Source organism: Coregonus clupeaformis, chromosome 30 (genome assembly GCF_020615455.1).
Source record: "Coregonus clupeaformis isolate EN_2021a chromosome 30, ASM2061545v1, whole genome shotgun sequence".
Taxonomy (NCBI): Eukaryota; Metazoa; Chordata; class Actinopteri; order Salmoniformes; family Salmonidae; genus Coregonus; species Coregonus clupeaformis.
Window position 1 is genome coordinate 53,593,413 of NC_059221.1, and position 21,005 is coordinate 53,614,417.

A 21,005-nucleotide genomic window follows, 5' to 3' on the forward strand; every position below is an offset into this window, starting at 1 on the left:
AAAAATGCATCCCATAACATTTTAACATAGAAATAGTTGTTATATCATTAAGCCTACAGTAGCAGGCAATGTGTGGTGTTCAATGTAGGCCTACATTCCATGAGATCTTTTTGAGAGAAAAAACCTGCAGGGCTTGACATTAACCTGTTTATCCACTTGTCCTTCAAACAAGGAGGTGACTGAAAATGTTGTGTTGTGTTTTTTGATGCAAGAAACCACTTTACAAAATAAAATACATTTTTATTCCTATACCATTATTACAGAGAATCAGACAAATTATGCTACGCTCTGTCTTTTGGTTACTTAGCTTATTCAAGATCGTCTCAAAATACAACACTGCCCCTTTAAGTCATAAAAAAAGACTGAGTTGCAGTCTGATGGGAGCTGCCTGTGCATGCAGTTTAGAGGGAACATTGCCTAACAGTATATCTCAAACTCTTTGAAAGGTAAGTGACTCCAACAAAAATTGCAACATTATTTAGTCAATACAAGTCAAATGGACTGGTCCTCTTGAATTAATGCAGTACACACACAGCTCTGCACGAATGAGTATAAACTATATGGTGGACTGGAGCTTAGTGAATGGACGTCAATCAATTTCATTTTACCTTGGCACTGGAATCCTTGCTTTCCAAATCCCCTGTGAAAAGAGAGAAAAGGGAGGAATGAAATAACAAATAGCATTAAACAGACAGATACACACAAACAAACATGTTTGCAATATCAGGCAGACAGCAGTAGTCTCCATATTTATCTGTAGCTAGCAATAAATGGTTTAGGAAACAACACACCCCCTTGAAAAGAGGAAGGTTGGTCAACATGGGTGCGTCTTCAACCAGCCTACATCCCGAATAGTTACCACTTGTTCCTTGTGAGCCTATATTTCGTTGGCAGTAAGTTATTTCAATATTTATCAAAAACACGAGGACTAGGAGAAATACAACTTTTACCATTTGTAACAAACATCTAAGGAGCCGCGCTATCGGCTGTCACAGTCAAAATGTACACATTGTATCTAGCCCACTGTAGGCAGACCGGATTCATTTACTTTAGGCTTGCATTTCGAGGCACATTATAGGCAAAAGTTGGCTTTAAGATGTCCAGCTTTGGCGTGGAAGGCAAAAAATTCCAGTAAGGAAATTATACGTAACGGTGCAGCACAGTTAACGTTAACTGGTTGAGAAGACAGCTGAGTTCTTCAAAATGTTCAACAGGCAGAGGCCGTCTGGAGAGGAAAAGCGCTTACCAGATAAAGTCGGTGCAGTGGCTACAAAAAGTCGGCTGCTTGAAGAACCTTGCAGTGAATTTGTGGTCCTTCACTTCATGGACGTTCTTCTGCCTCAAAGCTCCTTTACGAGCGAACCCTTTCGCGACGTCCCCGGTCCCCTCGTTGAATTGCGTGACATCAGCCATAGCCAAAAAGAAACGTTATTCCTCTCTATCCTATGTATATGCTTATTCAATCCAACGTATAACCTTTTCACGCACACTGTATTTTGCCACTGAACAGGCGGTCAGACTGTAACTGGAGACACTGTACTATCTATGGGCTATCGCTACAACTACTTTTACTGACAGCTCCACACTGAGCGCTTTGCTTCCTTCTTTCACTTGAGCTGACGTCACCATAATTAATCGCCTGGTGGGAGGGCTACTGTCTGTTGGAATTTGGAAGATTGGAGCGTCATCCAGTGGTGTAAAAGATACTGGTACATTTTTGGGTAAAACTATTTATTTGAAGAGTAACTACATATCAGTCATATCATAGTCAGTGCTTGACTTGGCTAAAATGTATTTATTATGGAGTTCCTGCACCTACATTAAAACAATGAGTACCGGCATCTATTCCACCCAAGTCAAGCACTGATCATAGTCATAAACATTTAATCTATTCTGAATGTGTTATGTATGGCTTATTAATTTGTTCTGAAACCTTTAGGGACAGTTCGGAATTTACTGGGGGGAGGGGGGGTTCCAACTCAAGGTGTCATAAAAACATTTTGACACCCCTCCCGAATGTTACAAATATTTTCACATGACCCTCCCCTAATGTTTACGACCACAAATAACAATAACTGTACTGCCCTACAAAGGCAAAACACAGTATCTACGTTTTTTTACTGCAAAATCTGACTTCAAAGTATTTTTCTGTCTAGACAGACAGCCATTTCTGAGACTCCATGATATTTTTACATTTTAAAAAAAATGTAGTCATTTAGCAGACACTCTTATCCAGAGCGACTTACAGTTAGTGAGTGCATACATTTTCATACTGGACCCCGTGGGAAACGAACCCACAACCCTGGCGTTGCAAGTGCCATGCTCTACCAACTGAGCTACATGGGACATATTCTGATCAACTGGCTTGTTCTTCTGTCAGGAAACTAAATACCACATTAATCAGAAAATACCTGGCCATTACAACAGACCAAATTCGTAGTTAGTGCATTTTGCCTTTTGAGGGCAGTGTAGCGACCCTGTGTTCATAAACGTGGATATCGACTTTGCCATTTAAGCATGCTTTTGTGGCACAGTCGATGCCATGCAGGGCTACGGCCAGAAGGATGAGGGTTCGCCGACCACCACGGACAAACCCACTTTCCCTTCCTATTTCATTAGGCCTACACTATGATCAGAGCCAGCTGCAGACAAGATCAGCTAGCGGGAAATCTGATTTAAAAAATGTTGATGTCATATTTATAATTATAAAAAATATATGCAACGGATATTTCACCAACAGGTTTCTGTGTCAATGCACCACACAACCAATAAACAAAGCATACCGACTTCAGGCGCTTCAATATCATGGTTTGAGTTTTCAACACCACAATAAATAGACCATGTCAATCCCGACAAACAGAAAATACATCCCTCCCTACCTTGTAGGCTTACCCAGTATCGAAGGCTTGGTTTGACAATCTCCGAATGTCATTAAACTTTTTTGGTGTTTTGAAACAGATGTCTCTTTCCATTCATCAATTGGCCGCTGCACAGTTTGGATTGATTGATTGATTTGATTTGTCAGTTAAAAATGTATTTCCATTGTGGTCCCTATTTTTTACATAAATACATAAAGAAATAGATACATACAGTACATACACATACATAGATACATACAGTACATACACATACATAGATACATACAGTACATACACATACATAGATACATACAGTACATACACTTACATAGATACATACAGTACATACACATAAATAGATACATACCGTACATACACATACATAGATACATACAGTACATACACATAATAGATACTTACATAGATACAGACACATTACGGAGATACAGACAAAAAAAAAGGTTATACTGTTCACACATTAGCCAGCTTTTGACATTCTTTTGAAAAGTGGTTATGGTTGGTATGTCTTTGAGTTGCTGTTGTAGTTTGTTCCACTCAACAGAGCCGGTATATAAAAATGTGTTCTTACCAGATAGACTCATATTTAAAACAGTGAATATTAGAGTCTCTGCCTCTGGTATTATGCTGGAGGACATCACTAGCAAATGAAAAATAGTTGGATAGGTACATGGGGGCTCTGTGATAATGATGTGGACTAGACCAAGTTGAATTAATACTACTACTTTTTCTACAGATAGCCAGCCTAACTGCTTAAAATGAGTGACCTCCAGATGAGTATGAGTGGGGAGTACAATTACAAGTACAATTATTACAAGCTTGTTTTGACTGGTCTATAGCTTATTTTTTAAATGTTTGAGGCTGCTGGTGAACCATGATGTGCAGGCATAATAGAAGTGACACTGGACTAGCGCACTTGCAATTGCAGACAGATTTCCATGCTTTTTATTCTAAAATCTGCATAAAAACAATATTCACATTTTCCTATCAGAGTTTTGTTTCCATCAAATTGACTTGTTGCAGATAAAAGTCTGTGCATAAATAGGTAGTGCAAATAAAAATTACCTTTTGGTTAAAATCCCATGTACCGAATAAAAAATACAAGTTAAATGGGTTTCCATTGCATTTTCAACTCTAGGTCTACTGATGGTTTTGTCACACAAAAATGTTGCGTAGGTATAGCGAATGTGCCCACTCTGGTATTGGCACCTGCGCTCTAGCCAACAGCTCACAGATACAGTGTGGGTATAGCCTACATGATGAGATTATTATGGACAAAAATGCGAGATTATTTTTATTTGTCAAACAGCAGCCAAGCATCGATCATCATGTCACCAAAATATGACCCTCGATATTTATTGAAAGGAGCATCAAGCTCATCCATCACCTTGCACTTTCACCACCCTGTGAAGTTCATCATAATTTATTTAATCTGTAGCCTAATAAACTGCATTATTTCCTGAGTCCTAGTGGGAGGACTAAACACCATGTCATGTGGTAGAAATATTTAACTCAAAAGTATCTCTAAAAAACTGGAGCTTGTGAATTCAGAATATACTTTATTTAAAGCTAAACAAAGCCGAGCTGGTCCATGGAGCAACTGCTTGCCCTGACCTGGAGCTCTCCTTTTATACAGACAAAAATGCATAGTCATGCTTATACAACATACATAGTTACTCCATTATATGTATATGATTAACATCCTTCGGTGTCACATGTTGTTTTACTCACGAGGGCTATGTGCGCTTCTCTAAATGGGGCCTCTGTCACTTATCTCATTATATTGGTGGAGTGACTCAAGAAATTATATACATACGTACGTTAAAGAACAATCACACTCTGTATTGACTATATTCACTATCCAGGCATGCATCTGGAGTACAAAGTATCAATCATGTTCATTCTGTTTTACCCTTATCCTTTCATAACACATTATAAAACATATCAATTAATATTTAAACATGGTTTAAACATGTCATGGCCATAACCCATTCTCAACCACATACATTTAAGCCAATCCCAAAAAGCATCCTCCCAGGACCCTGAGCCGCTATGGTTTTTCCTTGTGACTATGTGTATGTAGCTATGTGTGTCAGGTCATAAGCACAAACAAATGATTACACTAGTTCCATTGTTACTCCAATCTCCACACAGCCACAACGAGAAGTTGTGTCTCCATCACAAGTCATTGACATACCCAGACCAGCTGTGGGGAGTTATCAGAAGCACAGCATTTGCACTAAAGAAATGTATCTGCTCTGTTTTAACCCTTTAATTGGTTCTTAATCCATAAGAATTTAAGGCATATAGGCTTTTCATTCTACAACATATGTACTAGAAAATCATCCATATATTCCCCCCTTTGGGACTTTCTAAGTCCCAACCAATAAAACAAAAGTTAACACAAAATGAATGTAAGCATGTGCATATACTTATTCTTAGCCTTGCCATCTGTGGTTACATTTTTATAAGAATACAGTGGGGGAAAAAAGTATTTAGTCAGCCACCAATTGTGCAAGTTCTCCCACTTAAAAAGATGAGAGAGGCCTGTAATTTTCATCATAGGTACACGTCAACTATGACAGACAAAATGAGAAGAAAAAAATCCAGAAAATCACATTGTAGGATTTTTAATTAATTTATTTGCAAATTATGGTGGAAAATAAGTATTTGGTCAATAACAAAAAGTTTCTCAATAGTTTGTTATATACCCTTTGTTGGCAATGACACAGGTCAAACGTTTTCTGTAAGTCTTCACAAGGTTTTCACACACTGTTGCTGGTATTTTGGGGCTGTCGCTGGGCAACACGGACTTTCAACTCCCTCCAAAGATTTTCTATGGGGTTGAGATCTGGAGACTGGCTAGGCCACTCCAGGACCTTGAAATGCTTCTTACGAAGCCACTCCTTCATTGCCCGGGCGGTGTGTTTGGGATCATTGTCATGCTGAAAGACCCAGCCACGTTTCATCTTCAATGCCCTTGCTGGTGGAAGGAGGTTTTCACTCAAAATCTCACGATACATGGCCCCATTCATTCTTTCCTTTACACGGATCAGTCGTCCTGGTCCCTTTGCAGAAAAACAGCCCCAAAGCATGATGTTTCCACCCCCATGCTTCACAGTAGGTATGGTGTTCTTTGGATGCAACTCAGCATTCTTTGTCCTCCAAACACGACGAGTTGAGTTTTTACCAAAAAGTTCTATTTTGGTTTCATCTGACCATATGACATTCTCCCAATCCTCTTCTGGATCATCCAAATGCACTCTAGCAAACTTCAGACGGGCCTGGACATGTACTGGCTTAAGCAGGGGGACACGTCTGGCACTGCAGGATTTGAGTCCCTGGCGGCGTAGTGTGTTACTGATGGTAGGCTTTGTTACTTTGGTCCCAGCTCTCTGCAGGTCATTCACTAGGTCCCCCCGTGTGGTTCTGGGATTTCTGCTCACCGTTCTTGTGATCATTTTGACCCCACGGGGTGAGATCTTGCGTGGAGCCCCAGATCGAGGGAGATTATCAGTGGTCTTGTATGTCTTCCATTTCCTAATAATTGCTCCCACAGTTGATTTCTTCAAACCAAGCTGCTTACCTATTGCAGATTCAGTCTTCCCAGCCTGGTGCAGGTCTACAATTTTGTTTCTGGTGTCCTTTGACAGCTCTTTGGTCTTGGCCATAGTGGAGTTTGGAGTGTGACTGTTTGAGGTTGTGGACAGGTGTCTTTTATACTGATAACAAGTTCAAACAGGTGCCATTAATACAGGTCACGAGTGGAGGACAGAGGAGCCTCTTAAAGAAGAAGTTACAGGTCTGTGAGAGCCAGAAATCTTGCTTGTTTGTAGGTGACCAAATACTTATTTTCCACCATAATTTGCAAATAAATTCATAAAAAATCCTACAATGTGATTTTCAGGAATTTTTTTCCGCAATTTGTCTGTCATAGTTGACGTGTACCTATGATGAAAATTACAGGCCTCTCTCATCTTTTTAAGTGGGAGAACTTGCACAATTGGTGGCTGACTAAATACTTTTTTTCCCCACTGTACACGTACAAAACCTCCTTCCATCAGCAAGGGCATTGAAGATGAAACGTGGCTGGGTCTTTCAGCATGACAATGATCCCAAACACACCGCCCGGGCAATGAAGGAGTGGCTTCGTAAGAAGCATTTCAAGGTCCTGGAGTGGCCTAGCCAGTCTCCAGATCTCAACCCCATAGAAAATCTTTGGAGGGAGTTGAAAGTCCGTGTTGCCCAGCGACAGCCCCAAAATACCAGCAACAGTGTGTGAAAACCTTGTGAAGACTTACAGAAAACGTTTGACCTGTGTCATTGCCAACAAAGGGTATATAACAAACTATTGAGAAACTTTTGTTATTGACCAAATACTTATTTTCCACCATAATTTGCAAATAAATTAATTAAAAATCCTACAATGTGATTTTCTGGATTTTTTTCTTCTCATTTTGTCTGTCATAGTTGACGTGTACCTATGATGAAAATTACAGGCCTCTCTCATCTTTTTAAGTGGGAGAACTTGCACAATTGGTGGCTGACTAAATACTTTTTTTCCCCACTGTATGTGTAGTGTACTGAGTGAAAGTTATCCTTCAACTCAGAGTAAATATGCATGTGCTTTGAACTTTGGGTTAAATCAATGGAAGGCTATTTCAGCCGATCTGATTGGATCAGACTTTCAGGGTTTTTGAACGGACCATCTACATTTTTCACTGTCCGCTGCTGGGAGAACGTACACAGAGTCTCTCTCAACCCCCCAGAAGATGAACCCAACCCTGGCTTTACTGCTGCTCTGCCAGCTTGCCTTGTCAGTGACATCCAAGAAAGGTACAGTGCAAATTATTTGATTAATGCTATATTTTTCAATTACAGAATATACACTGCTCAAAAAAATAAAGGGAACACTTAAACAACACATCCTAGATCTGAATGAATGAAATAATCTTATTAAATACGTTTTTCTTTACATAGTTGAATGTGCTGACAACAAAATCACACAAAAATTATCAATGGAAATCAAATTTATCAACCCATGGAGGTCTGGATTTGGAGTCACCCTCAAAATTAAAGTGGAAAACCACACTACAGGCTGATCCAACTTTGATGTAATGTCCTTAAAACAAGTCAAAATGAGGCTCAGTAGTGTGTGTGGCCTCCATGTGCCTGTATGACCTCCCTACAACGCCTGGGCATGCTCCTGATGAGGTGGCGGATGGTCTCCTGAGAGATCTCCTCCCAGACCTGGACTAAAGCATCCGCCAACTCCTGGACAGTCTGTGGTGCAACGTGGCGTTGGTGGATGGAGCGAGACATGTCCCAGATGTGCTCAATTGGATTCAGGTCTGGGGAACAGGCGGGCCAGTCCATAGCATCAATGCCTTCCTCTTGCAGGAACTGCTGACACACTCCAGCCACATGAGGTCTAGCATTGTCTTGCATTAGGAGGAACCCAGGGCCAACCGCACCAGCATATGGTCTCACAAGGGATCTGAGGATCTCATCTTGGTACCTAATGGCAGTCAGGCTACCTCTGGCGAGCACATGGAGGGCTGTGCGGCCCCCCAAAGAAATGCCACCCCACACCATGACTGACCCACCGCCAAACCGGTCATGCTGGAGGATGTTTCAGGCAGCAGAACGTTCTCCACGGCGTCTCCAGACTCTGTCACGTCTGTCACATGTGCTCAGTGTGAACCTGCTTTCATCTGTGAAGAGCACAGGGCGCCGGTGGCGAATTTGCCAATCTTGGTGTTCTCTGGCAAATGCCAAACATCCTGCACGGTGTTGGGCTGTAAGCACAACCCCCACCAGTGGACGTCGGGCCCTCATACCACCCTCATGGAGTCTGTTTCTGACCGTTTGAGCAGACACATGCACATTTGTGGCCTGCTGGAGGTCATTTTGCAGGGCTCTGGCAGTGCTCCTCCTGCTCCTCCTTGCACAAAGGCGGAGGTAGCGGTCATGCTGCTGGGTTGTTGCCCTCCTACGGCCTCCTCCACGTCTCCTGATGTACTGGCCTGTCTCCTGGTAGCGCCTCCATGCTCTGGACACTACGCTGACAGACACAGCAAACCTTCTTGCCACAGCTCGCATTGATGTGCCATCCTGGATGAGCTGCACTACCTGAGCCACTTGTGTGGGTTGTAGACTCCGTCTCATGCTACCACTAGAGTGAAAGCACCGCCAGCATTCAAAAGTGACCAAAACATCAGCCAGGAAGCATAGGAACTGAGAAGTGGTCTGTGGTCACCACCTGCAGAACCACTTCTTTATTGGGGGTGTCTTGCTAATTGCCTATAATTTCCACCTGTTGTCTATTCCATTTGCACAACAGCATGTGAAATGTATTGTCAATCAGTGTTGCTTCCTAAGTGGACAGTTTGATTTCACAGAAGTGTGATTGACTTGGAGTTACATTGTGTTATTTAAGTGTTCCCTTTATTTTTTTGAGCAGTGTATATTACAGTGTTGGTTCACAAGACTCAGTAACCTATGCTTTAGCTGTATTTCATATATTTGTTTTTATATAATATACAGGGTAACATTGTTTGTCTATCAATATTCCCATTTATCCTCAGTATGTGGCCGTCCGCCCGTGACCGACGGTATAGATACGCTGGGCCTAAAGCGTGTGTATGAGATTGGAGAAGAGGTGACCCTGGCGTGTGAGCGTGGATACATACCTGGGAAAGCCAGAACAGCCAGGATCACCTGCTCTGCCTCGGGAGAGTGGACCAAACTGGACCTTGTGTGTTCTCGTAAGTTCCACCCCATTCACAAAACACCCATTATATAATGTAAAGCATAAGTCCACCTATGGTCAGAAAAATTCAGGTAAATAATTGGATTTTCCAGAAATCCTGGTTGGAGGATTCTAGATTTCCTGCTTATGAGCCCCTGATTCAAGGAATCTTCCAACTGGGATTTCTGGAAAACCTATACAGTACCATGGTCAGTCCATACTTTAGCAAGGGACTAGGGATATGGGATCTATTTATTTTAATTTTATTTTTACAACATATCCACATGAATCTTATACATTTTTGACACAGCAAAGATGTGCCCTCTCCCCAAGCCTATGCAAAAGCCAGGGATGATTGACGTGCCATTCAAGAGTGTACTCAACTACACCTGTGATGACGGGTGAGGGAAATACAGTGTGTTTTAGTTCTGACTACATTTTGACTATGCATCTCAGACCAATAAGAATTTGTGTTCTTCAGGTACGTCATGATCGGAGCCAATGAGAGCGTGTGTTTACACGACGGTACCCTCAGTGCACCACCACCAATGTGTAAAGGTATATCTCTTTACCATACCTCAGGAATGTAACCTTGCTTTTCTCCATTGTGCCTAAATATGAAAATATAGTGTCTCAATTATTTTTAATATTTCTTCCCTGCAGCTGTGAGTTGTGCTCTGCCTCAAGCACCTAAGCATGGTAAAATTGTCTATGACAATAAGAAGTTCACCGGCAATGAAACCCGGTACGGACAGAGTTGGACATATGAGTGTTTGCCGCCAAGAGCTCCCATTGGCAACGAGAGAGGATCGTGCCTGACCAGTGGAAACGTGACTGAGCCACCAGTATGCAAGGGTACAGTGGGGAAAAAAAGTATTTAGTCAGCCACCAATTGTGCAAGTTCTCCCACTTAAAAAGATGAGAGAGGCCTTTAATTTTCATCATAGGTACAGGTCAACTATGACAGACAAAATGAGAAAAAAAAATCCAGAAAATCACATTGTAGGATTTTTTATGATTTTATTTGCAAATTATGGTGGAAAATAAGTATTTGGTCAATAACAAAAGTTTCTCAATACTTTGTTATATACCCTTTGTTGGCAATGACACAGGTCAAACGTTTTCTGTAAGTCTTCACAAGGTTTTCACACACTATTTTGGCCCATTCCTCCATGCAGATCTCCTCTAGAGCAGTGATGTTTTGGGGCTGTCGCTGGGCAACACGGACTTTCAACTCCCTCAAAGATTTTCTATGGGGTTGAGATCTGGAGACTGGCTAGGCCACTCCAGGACCTTGAAATGCTTCTTACGAAGCCACTCCTTCGTTGCCCGGGCAGTGTGTTTGGGATCATTGTCATGCTGAAAGACCCAGCCACGTTTCATCTTCAATGCCCTTGCTGATGGAAGGAGGTTTTCACTCAAAATCTCACGATACATGGCCCCATTCATTCTTTCCTTTACACGGATCAGTCGTCCTGGTCCCTTTGCAGAAAAAACAGCCCCAAAGCATGATGTTTACACCCCCATGCTTCACAGTAGGTATGGTGTTCTTTGGATGCAACTCAGCATTCTTTGTCCTCCAAACACGACGAGTTGAGTTTTTACCAAAAAGTTCTATTTTGGTTTCATCTGACCATATGACATTCTCCCAATCCTCTTCTGGATCATCCAAATGCACTCTAGCAAACTTCAGACGGGCCTGGACATGTACTGGCTTAAGCAGGGGGACACGTCTGGAACTGCAGGATTTGAGTCCCTGGCGGCGTAGTGTGTTACTGATGGTAGGCTTTGTTACTTTGGTCCCAGCTCTCTGCAGGTCATTCACTAGGTCCCCCTGTGTGGTTCTGGGATTTTTGCTCACCGTTCTTGTGATCATTTTGACCCCACGGGGTGAGATCTTGCGTGGAGCCCCAGATCGAGGGAGATTATCAGTGGACTTGTATGTCTTCCATTTCCTAATAATTGCTCCCACAGTTGATTTCTTCAAACCAAGCTGCTCACCTATTGCAGATTCAGTCTTCCCAGCCTGGTGCAGGTCTACAATTTTGTTTCTGGTGTCCTTTGACAGCTCTTTGGTCTTGGCCATAGTGGAGTTTGGAGTGTGACTGTTTGAGGTTGTGGACAGGTGTCTTTTATACTGATAACAAGTTCAAACGGGTGCTATTAATACAGGTAACGAGTGGAGGACAGAGGAGCCTCTTAAAGAAGAAGTTACAGGTCTGTGAGAGCCAGAAATCTTGCTTGTTTGTAGGTGACCAAATACTTATTTTCCACCATAATCTGCAAATAAATTCATTAAAAATCCTACAGTGTGATTTTCTGGATTTTTTTTTCTTAATTTGTCTGTCATAGTTGACGTGTACCTATGATGAAAATTACAGGCCTCTCTCATCTTTTTAAGTGGGAGAACTTGCACAATTGGTGGCTGACTAAATACTTTTTTTTCCCCACTGTAGGTGCAGACAGTGGCAGCACAAGCAAAAATTGTCTGTTCCATCATGAACACAGGTAATTGGTTGAAAAGTTATTTCTGGTTGAACCACTGATAAATTATCAATGATCTTTTGGGGCACATTATTACATGCACTACCAGTCAAAAGTTTGGACACACCTACTCATTCAAGGGTTTTTCTTTATTTTTAAAAAATTTTACATTGTAGAATAATAGTGAAGACATCAAAACTATGAAATAACACATATGGAATCACGTAGCAACCAAAAAAGTGTTAAACAAATCAAAATATATTTTATATTTGAGATTCTTCAAATAGCCACTCTTTGCCTTGATGACAGCTTTGCGCACTCTTGGCATTCTCTCAACCAGCTTCACCTGGAATGCTTTTCCAAAAGTCTTGAAGGAAGGAGTTCCCACACATGCTGGGGACTTGTTGGCTGCTTTTCCTTCACTCTGCGGTCCACCTCATCCCGAACCATCTCAATTGGGTTGAGGTCGGGGGATTGTGGAGGCCAGGTCATCTGATGCAGCACTCCATCACTCTCCTTCTTGGTAAAATAGCCCTTACACAGCCTGGAGGTGTGTTGGGTCATTGTCCTGTTGGAAAACAAATGATAGTCCCACTAAGCCCAAACCAGATATATTTTGATTTTTTTAACACTTTTTTGGTTGCTACGTGATTCCATAGGTGTTATTTCATAGTTTTGATGTCTTCACTATTATTCTACAATGTAAAAAATAAATACAAATAAAATAAAATGGGGGCCCCTTGCGATATGGGAACTGCTTATGTCGCTTATGCCTGGAGCCGGCCCTGATGATGATTCTCTAAAATGGTTATCGCTAACTGTTCATCCACTCCAAACGATGATAATTGATCAGTTTGCATAATCCTGTCTTCCTCTGTTTACACCTTAAAAATGATTTCAATAATGTAGACTAACCCTGACAATATTACTTGAAATAGGTTATTACATTGTTAATACACTTTCACTAGCCCATTACTTTTCTGACCTGTTGCAGAGGTGAGTTGCTCCATCCCACCAACGATAGACCACGGCATCATCACCTTTGCTGTGATGAGGGAGGCTGGCTACAAGGAGAAGGTCAAGTACCAGTGCCAGGAACACTACGTTCTGGACGGCTCTGAGGAAATACAGTGTCAGAATACAGGCAACTGGTCCACTTTGCCCGTTTGTAGAGGTGAGTCAATGAGTCAGTGTAGGGTGAAGTTGCCCCTAGACGCTGATCTTCGGTCAGTTTTGTATTTCCCCCACTAATGGTTAAGGTTAGGATTGGGGGAGGGGAAGCTGACCCTAGATCTGTACATCAGAGGAGGCTGGTGGGAGGAGCTATAGGAGGACGGCCTCATTGTAATGGCTGGAATAGTATAAATGGAACGGTATCAAACGCATCAAAAATATGGAAAGCACATGTTTGACTCTGTTCCATTTATTCCATTCAATCAATCAATCAATTTTATTTTATATAGCCCTTCTTACATCAGCTAATATCTCGAAGTGCTGTACAGAAACCCAGCCTAAAACCCCAAACAGCTAGTAATGCAGGTGTAGAAGCACGGTGGCTAGGAAAAACTCCCTAGAAAGGCCAAAACCTAGGAAGAAACCTAGAGAGGAACCAGGCTATGAGGGGTGGCCAGTCCTCTTCTGGCTGTGCCGGGTGGAGATTATAACAGAACCATGCCAAGATGTTCAAAAATGTTCATAAGTGGTGGGGTGGCAGGTAGCTTAGTGGTTAAGAGCGTTGTGCCAGTAATCGAAAGGTCGCTGGTTCTAATCCCCGAGCCGACTAGGTGAAAAATCTGTCGATGTGCCCTTGAGCAAGGCACTTAACCCTAATTGCTCCTGTAAGTCGCTCTGGATAAGAGCGTCTGCTAAATGACTAAAATGTAAAATGTAAATGTAAAAATAATAATCAGGAATAAATCTCAGTTGGCTTTTCATAGCCGATCATTAAGAGTTGAAAACAGCAGGTCTGGGACAGGTAGGGGTTCCATAACCGCAGGCAGAACAGTTGAAACTGGAATAGCAGCAAGGCCAGGCGGACTGGGGACAGCAAGGAGTCACCACGGCCGGTAGTCCCGACGTATGGTCCTAGGGCTCAGGTCTCTCAGTTGGCTTTTCATAGCCGATCATTAAGAGTTGAAAACAGCGGGTCTGGGACAGGTAGGGGTTTCGTGAACCGCAGGCAGAACAGTTGAAACTGGAATAGCAGCAAGGCCAGGCGGACTGGGGACAGCAAGGTGTCAGCATGCCCGGTAGTCCTGACGTATGGTCCTAGGGCTCAGGTTCTCAGAGAGAAAGAGAGAACGAGAGAATTAGAGAGAGCATACTTAAATTCACACAGGACACTGGATAAGACAGGAGAAGTACTCCAGGTATAACCAACTAACCCCAGCCCCCCGACACATAAACTACTGCAGCATAAATACTGGAGGCTGAGACAGGAGCGGTCCGGAGACACTGTGGCCCCATCCGAAGAAACCCCGGACAGGGCCAAACAGGAAGGATATAACCCCACCCACTCTGCCAAAGCACAGCCCCCGCACCACCAGAGGGATATCCTCAACCACCAACTTACAATCCTGAGACAAGGCCGAGTATAGCCCACAGAGGTCTCCACCACAGCACAAACCAAGGGGGGCGCCAACCCAGACAGGAAGATCACGTCAGTAACTCAACCCACTCAAGTGACGCACCCCCTCCTAGGGACGGCATGAAAGAGCACCAGCAAGCCAGTGACTCAGCCCCTGTAACAGGGTTAGAGGCAGAGAACCCCAGTGGAGAGAGGGGAACCGGCCCGGCAGAGACAGCAAGGGCTGTTCGTTGCTCCAGAGCCTTTCCGTTCACCTTCACACTCCTGGGCCAGACTACACTCAATCATATGACCTACTGAAGAGATAAGTCTTCAGTAAAGACTTAAAGGTTGAGACCGAGTCTGCGTCTCTCACATGGGTAGGCAGACTGTTCCATAGAAATGGAGATCTATAGGAGAAAGCCCTGCCTCCCGCTGTTTGCTTAGAAATTCTAGGGACAATTAGGAGGCCTGCGTCTTGTGACCGTAGCGTACGTATTGGTATGTACGGCAGGACCAACTCGGAAAGATAGGTAGGAGCAAGCCCATGTAACGCTTTATAGGTTAACAGTAAAACCTTGAAATCAGCCCTTGCCTTAACAGGAAGCCAGTGTAGGGAAGCTAGCACTGGAGTAATATGATCAAATTTCTTGGTTCTAGTCAGGATTCTAGCAGCCGTATTTAGCACTAACTGAAGTTTATTTAGTGCTTTATCCGGGTAGCCGGAAAGTAGAGCATTGCAGTAGTCTAACCTAGAAGTAACAAATGCATGGATTAATTTTTCTGCATCATTTTTGGACAGAAAATTTCTGATTTTTGCAATGTTACGTAGATGGAAAAAAGCTGTCCTTGAAACAGTCTTGATATGTTCGTCAAAAGAGAGATCAGGGTCAAGAGTAACGCCGAGGTCCTTCACAGTTTTATTTGAGACGACTTTACAACCATCAAGATTAATTGTCAGATTTAACAGAAGATCTCTTTGTTTCTTGGGACCTAGAACAAGCATCTCTGTTTTGTCCGAGTTTAAAAGTAGAAAGTTTTCAGCCATCCACTTCCTTATGTCTGAAACACAGGCTTCTAGCGAGGGCAATTTTGGGGCTTCACCATGTTTCATTGAAATGTACAGCTGTGTGTCATCCGCATAGCAGTGAAAGTTAACATTATGTTTTCGAATAACATCCCCAAGAGGTAAAATATATAGTGAAAACAATAGTGGTCCTAAACGGAACCTTGAGGAACACCGAAATGTACAGTTGATTTGTCGGAGGACAGACCATTCACAGAGACAAACTGATATCTTTCCGACAGGTAAGATCTAAACCAGGCCAGAACTTGTCCGTGTAGACCAATTTGGGTTTCCAGTCTCTCCAAAAGAATGTGGTGATCGATGGTGTCAAAGGCAGCACTAAGGTCTAGTAGCACGAGGACAGATGCAGAGCCTCGGTCTGACGCCATTAAAAGGTCATTTACCACCTTCACAAGTGCAGTCTCAGTGCTATGATGGGGTCTAAAACCAGACTGAAGCATTTCGTATACATTGTTTGTCTTCAGAAAGGCAGTGAGTTGCTGCGCAACAGCTTTTTCAAAAATTTTTGAGAGGAATGGAAGATTCGATATAGGCCGATAGTTTTTTATATTTTCCGGGTCAAGGTTTGGCTTTTTCAAGAGAGGCTTTATCACTGCCACTTTTAGTGAGTTTGGTACACATCCGGTGGATAGAGAGCTGTTTATTATGTTCAACATAGGAGGGCCAAGCACAGGAAGCAGCTCCTTCAGCAGTTTAGTAGGAATAGGATCCAGTATGCAGCTTGAAGGTTTAGAGGCCATGATTATTTTCATCATTGTGTCAAGAGATATAGTACTAAAACACTTAAGTGTCTCTCCCGATCCCAGGCCCTCGCAGAGCTGTGCAGATCCAGGACAGCTAAGCCCTGGAGGAATACGCAGATTCAAAGAGGAGTCCGTAATTTGCTTTCTAATGGTCACGATCTTTTCCTCAAAGAAGTTCATGAATTTATTACTGCTGAAGTGAAAGCCATCCTCTCTTGGGGAATGCTGCTTTTTAGTTAGCTTTGCAACAGTATCAAAAGAAATTTTGGATTGTTCTTATTTTCCTCGATTAAGTTGGAAAAGTAGGATGATCGAGCAGCAGTGAGGGCTCTTCGGTACTGCACGGTACTGTCTTTCCAAGCTAGTCGGAAGACATCCAGTTTGGTGTGGCGCCATTTCCGTTCCAATTTCCTGGAAGCTTGCTTCAAAGCTCGGGTATTTTCTGTATACCAGGGAGCTAGTTTCTTATGACAAATGTTTTTCGTTTTTAGGGGTGCAACTGCATCTAGGGTATTGCGCAAGGTTAAATTGAGTTCCTCAGTTAAGTGGTTAACTGATTTTTGTCCTCTGACGTCCTTGGGTAGGCAGAAGGAGTCTGGAAGGGCATCAAGGAATTTTTGTGTTGTCTGAGAATTTATAGCACGACTTTTGATGCTCCTTGGTTGGGGTCTGAGCAGATTATTTGTTGCGATTGCAAACGTAATAAAATGGTGGTCCGATAGTCCAGGATTTTGTGGAAAAACATTAAGATCTACAACATTTATTCCATGGGACAAAACTAGGTCCAGAGTATGACTGTGGCAGTGAGTAGGTCCAGAGACATGTTGGACAAAACCCACTGAGTCGATGATGGCTCCGAAAGACTTTTGGAGTGGGTCTGTGGACTTCTCCATGTGAATATTAAAATCACCAAAAATTAGAATATGATCTGCTATGACTACAAGGTCTGATAGGAATTCAGGAAACTCAGAGAGGAACGCTGTATATGGCCCAGGAGGCCTGTAAACAGTAGCTATAAAAAAGTGATTGAGTAGGCTGCATAGATTTCATGACTAGAAGCTCAAAAGACGAAAACGCCATTTTTTTTTTGTAAATTGAAATTTGCTATCGTAAATGTTAGCAACACCTCCGCCTTTGCGGGATGCACGGGGAATATGGTCACTAGTGTAACCAGGAGGTGAGGCCTCATTTAACACAGCAAATTCATCAGGCTTAAGCCATGTTTCAGTCAGGCCAATCACATCAAGATTATGATCAGTGATTAGTTCATTGACTATGACTGCCTTTGAAGTGAGGGATCTAACATTAAGTAACCCTATTTTGAGATGTGAGGTATCACGATCTCTTTCAATAATGGCAGGAATGGAGGAGGTCTTTATCCTAATAAGATTGCTAAGGTGAACACCGCCATGTTTAGTTTTGCCCAACCTAGGTCGAGGCACAGACACAGTCTCAATGGGTATGGCTGAGCTGACTACACTGACTGTGCTATTGGCAGACTCCACTAAGCTGGCAGGTTGGCTAACAGCCTGCTGCCTGGCCTGCACCCTATTTCACTGTGGGGCTAGAGGAGTTAGAGCCCTATCTATGTTGGTAGATAAGATGAGAGCACCCCTCCAGCTAGGATGGAGTCTGTCCCTCATCAGCAGGTCAGGCTTGGTCCTGTTTGTGGGTGAGTCCCAGAAAGAGGGCCAATTATCTACAAATTCTATCTTTTGGGAGGGGCAGAAAACAGTTTTCAACCAGCGATTGAGTGCTGAGACTCTGCTGTAGAGCTCGTCACTCCCCCTAACTGGGAGGGGGCCAGAGACAATTACTCGATGCCGACACATCTTTCTAGCTGATTTACACGCTGAAGCTATGTTGCACTTGGTGACCTCTGACTGTTTCATCCTAACATCGTTGGTGCCGACGTGGATAACAATATCTCTATACTCTCTACACTCGCCAGTTTCAGCTTTAGCCAGCACCATCTTTAGATTAGCCTTAACGTCGGTAGCCCTGCCCCCTGGTAAACAGTGTATGATCGCTGGGTGATTCGTTTTAAGTCTAATACTGCGGGTAATGGAGTCGCCAATGACTAGGGTTTTCAATTTGTCAGAGCTAATGGTGGGAGCCTTCGGCGTCTCAGACCCCGTAACGGGAGGAGTAGAGACAAGAGAAGACTCAGACTCAGACTCCGACTCGCTACATAATGGGGAAAACCGGTTGAAAGTTTCTGTCGGCTGAATGAGCGACACCGGTTGATCATTCCAACAGTATTTCCCTCCAGAAGCCATGAGAAAGTTGTCCGGCTGCAGGGGACTGTGCGGGGGGATTTATACTAACGTTACTATCTGTACTTACTGGTGGCACAGACGCTGTTTCTTCCTTTCCTACACTGAAATTACCCTTGCCTAACGATTGCGTCTGAAGCTGGGCTTGTAGCACAGCTATTCTCGCCGTAAGGCGATCGTTCTCCTGTATATTATGAGTACAGCGACTGCAATTAGAAGACATCATGTTAATGTTACTACTTAGCTTCGGCTGTTGAAGATGTTGACGAACCATGTCCAGATAAAGCGTCCGGAGTGAAAAAGTTGAATGAGGGAAAAAAAGTTGCGATGGAAAAAAGGAAAATAAAGTAAAGTTGGCAGCAAAAACGCACAGGAAAATGACTCTTCTGTCTCGGGATAAAACGTCCGGGGTGAAAAGTTTAACGAAAAAAGATGAGTGAGGACAAAACTAAAAAGTTGGTAAATTTGTTGAACACAGAGATTGATTAAACGTTTATTAAAAGTAAAACGTGAATAGTTTGGCAGGTAGCCAAGTAGCAGCAAACAGCACAGCAGCACGGAGACAATGCGGAAGCGAGTCAGTCGGTCAGCCAATCAGTCGGTCAGCCAATCAGTCTGGTCGAAGGAATTGTCCGTCACCTTGTCTGTCTGTGTATTCCAGCCATTACAATGAGCCTGTCCTCCTAGAGCGCCTCCCACCAGCCTCCTCTGCTGTACATAGGGGAAACTTCACACCCGAGCCATTGAGTCATAGAAAAAGTTGCACTGTTGTTACTCTTGTGGGAATGTCACTTGTGTGTTTCTGTATATCGAACCAGCTTGTTGACTTACATGTGATTTAGATTTCATCTTCGATGACTGAAATGTTTGCGTAATGAGAGCATTCTGCCATTGTGACATTGAGCAAGGCACTGTATTCCCAAAACGTCTCCTGGGGGGGCACTGCTGTGTGGCTGACCAACCTATTATATGTGTGGTGTATGTGGTGTGGTGTGTTGGGTACTGATACAGAAGAAAATGAAGAATTTCCATGATTTACTCTATTCCATTTCATTCTATTCCAATTCTATTCAATTCTAAACTGAAAGTCATGTTGCTTTGCTTGTCTTCGCTTTACTGCAGCCCCCTGTAAAGTTAACATCAACAGAGGTCGCATCTTATACAACGCCAAGAAGATCTGGATTGGGGATTTGAAACCCAATAGAGTCCTTCACGGGGAGCCTGTTGTGTTCTACTGTCTGAACAAGGAGCTGAAGTGTGGCATTCCAGTAGCAAGTCAGTGCATCGACGGCACACTTAATACCCCAGAATGCTTTAAAGGTGAGGCCCGTCGTACCAAAATAACATGGTCACGTTCATTATGGCATGCATGTTTTTAAATGTTTTACTACGTAAATCGAAAATGAGTGTTTCTTATTGAACAAGTGTTGGCAGTCTCTCCATGTTTCAGTCCATTTTCTTCCGTTTGGTGACAAATGAACACGACCCAGAGTAAAATGTGTTGTGGTTGCTGCCATCACATTTTAAAAGCTTCCCAAACACTGTTTAGTTGAGTCCTTAATATTCTCACAACTAAAATGCCAAATGTGTTTGTGTGTCTGTCTTTCTCATAGAACCAGGCAAGATGGAGTACACCCTCAAGCCCAAATCACTTCCATCTGAGATTGCGATGTGTCCTGCTGACCTAACAAAATAAACACAATACGAAGAGGAAAAATAGAGCAAATAAATTACAAACAAATATGACTTTGTGTCCAAATAATCCAGCATTGCTTTTGCTAATAACCTGTTGATTGTATCCATAACTTGAATGAGCCTGAATTTGATTGCCTGTAAAGTATAGTACATGTTACTCAGTTGTAGCTCAGTTGGTAGAGCATGGCGCTTGCAACGCCAGGGTTGTGGGTTTGTTTCCCACGGGGGGCCAGTATGAAAATGTATGCACTCACTAACTGTAAATCGCTCTGGATAAGAGCATCTGCTAAATGACTAAAATGTAAAATGTAAATGTTACCTGAAAACAACACTAGATGTCAGTATAGGATTACAGTATTTGGAAGTTCTGCTCATTCACAAAGGGCTCTGCAGTTTTGAGAGAGAAAAATAAGTTACTTTTTAACTAAGAGTAAACATACCTTTGTTTTGACTTGAACTCGATTTCTGATTGAACTCTTGCAATTTTGCAACAAGAACAACAAACACAAACTGTATGACATTACAAA

General features: G+C 42.8%; 2 protein-coding genes across 3 annotated transcripts in view; one reads left to right on the plus strand and one right to left on the minus strand.

The window, feature by feature from the left end:
• Positions 1–1,601, minus strand: part of LOC121533158 (protein kinase C alpha type) — a 215,110-nt gene extending 213,509 nt beyond the window's left edge. For both annotated transcript variants that reach the window (XM_045209673.1, XM_041838963.2), the window contains exons 1-2: positions 1,247–1,601; positions 609–640 (exon numbers count right to left, since the gene is read on the minus strand). In XM_045209673.1, coding sequence (XP_045065608.1) covers positions 609–640; positions 1,247–1,413 — 199 coding nt within the window. In that variant the 5' untranslated portion in view covers positions 1,414–1,601. The remainder of the gene's footprint in view (positions 1–608; positions 641–1,246) is intronic.
• A 6,020-nt stretch (positions 1,602–7,621) lies between these two features.
• Positions 7,622–20,529, plus strand: LOC123481331 (beta-2-glycoprotein 1-like). The gene is made up of 8 exons (XM_045209675.1): positions 7,622–7,712; positions 9,464–9,643; positions 9,938–10,028; positions 10,109–10,185; positions 10,291–10,482; positions 13,106–13,285; positions 19,906–20,103; positions 20,397–20,529. The coding sequence occupies exons 1-8, from the start codon at positions 7,649–7,651 to the stop codon at positions 20,477–20,479; spliced, it is 1,065 nt and encodes a 354-aa protein (XP_045065610.1). The 5' UTR covers positions 7,622–7,648; the 3' UTR covers positions 20,480–20,529.
• Positions 20,530–21,005: the final 476 nt, after the last annotated feature.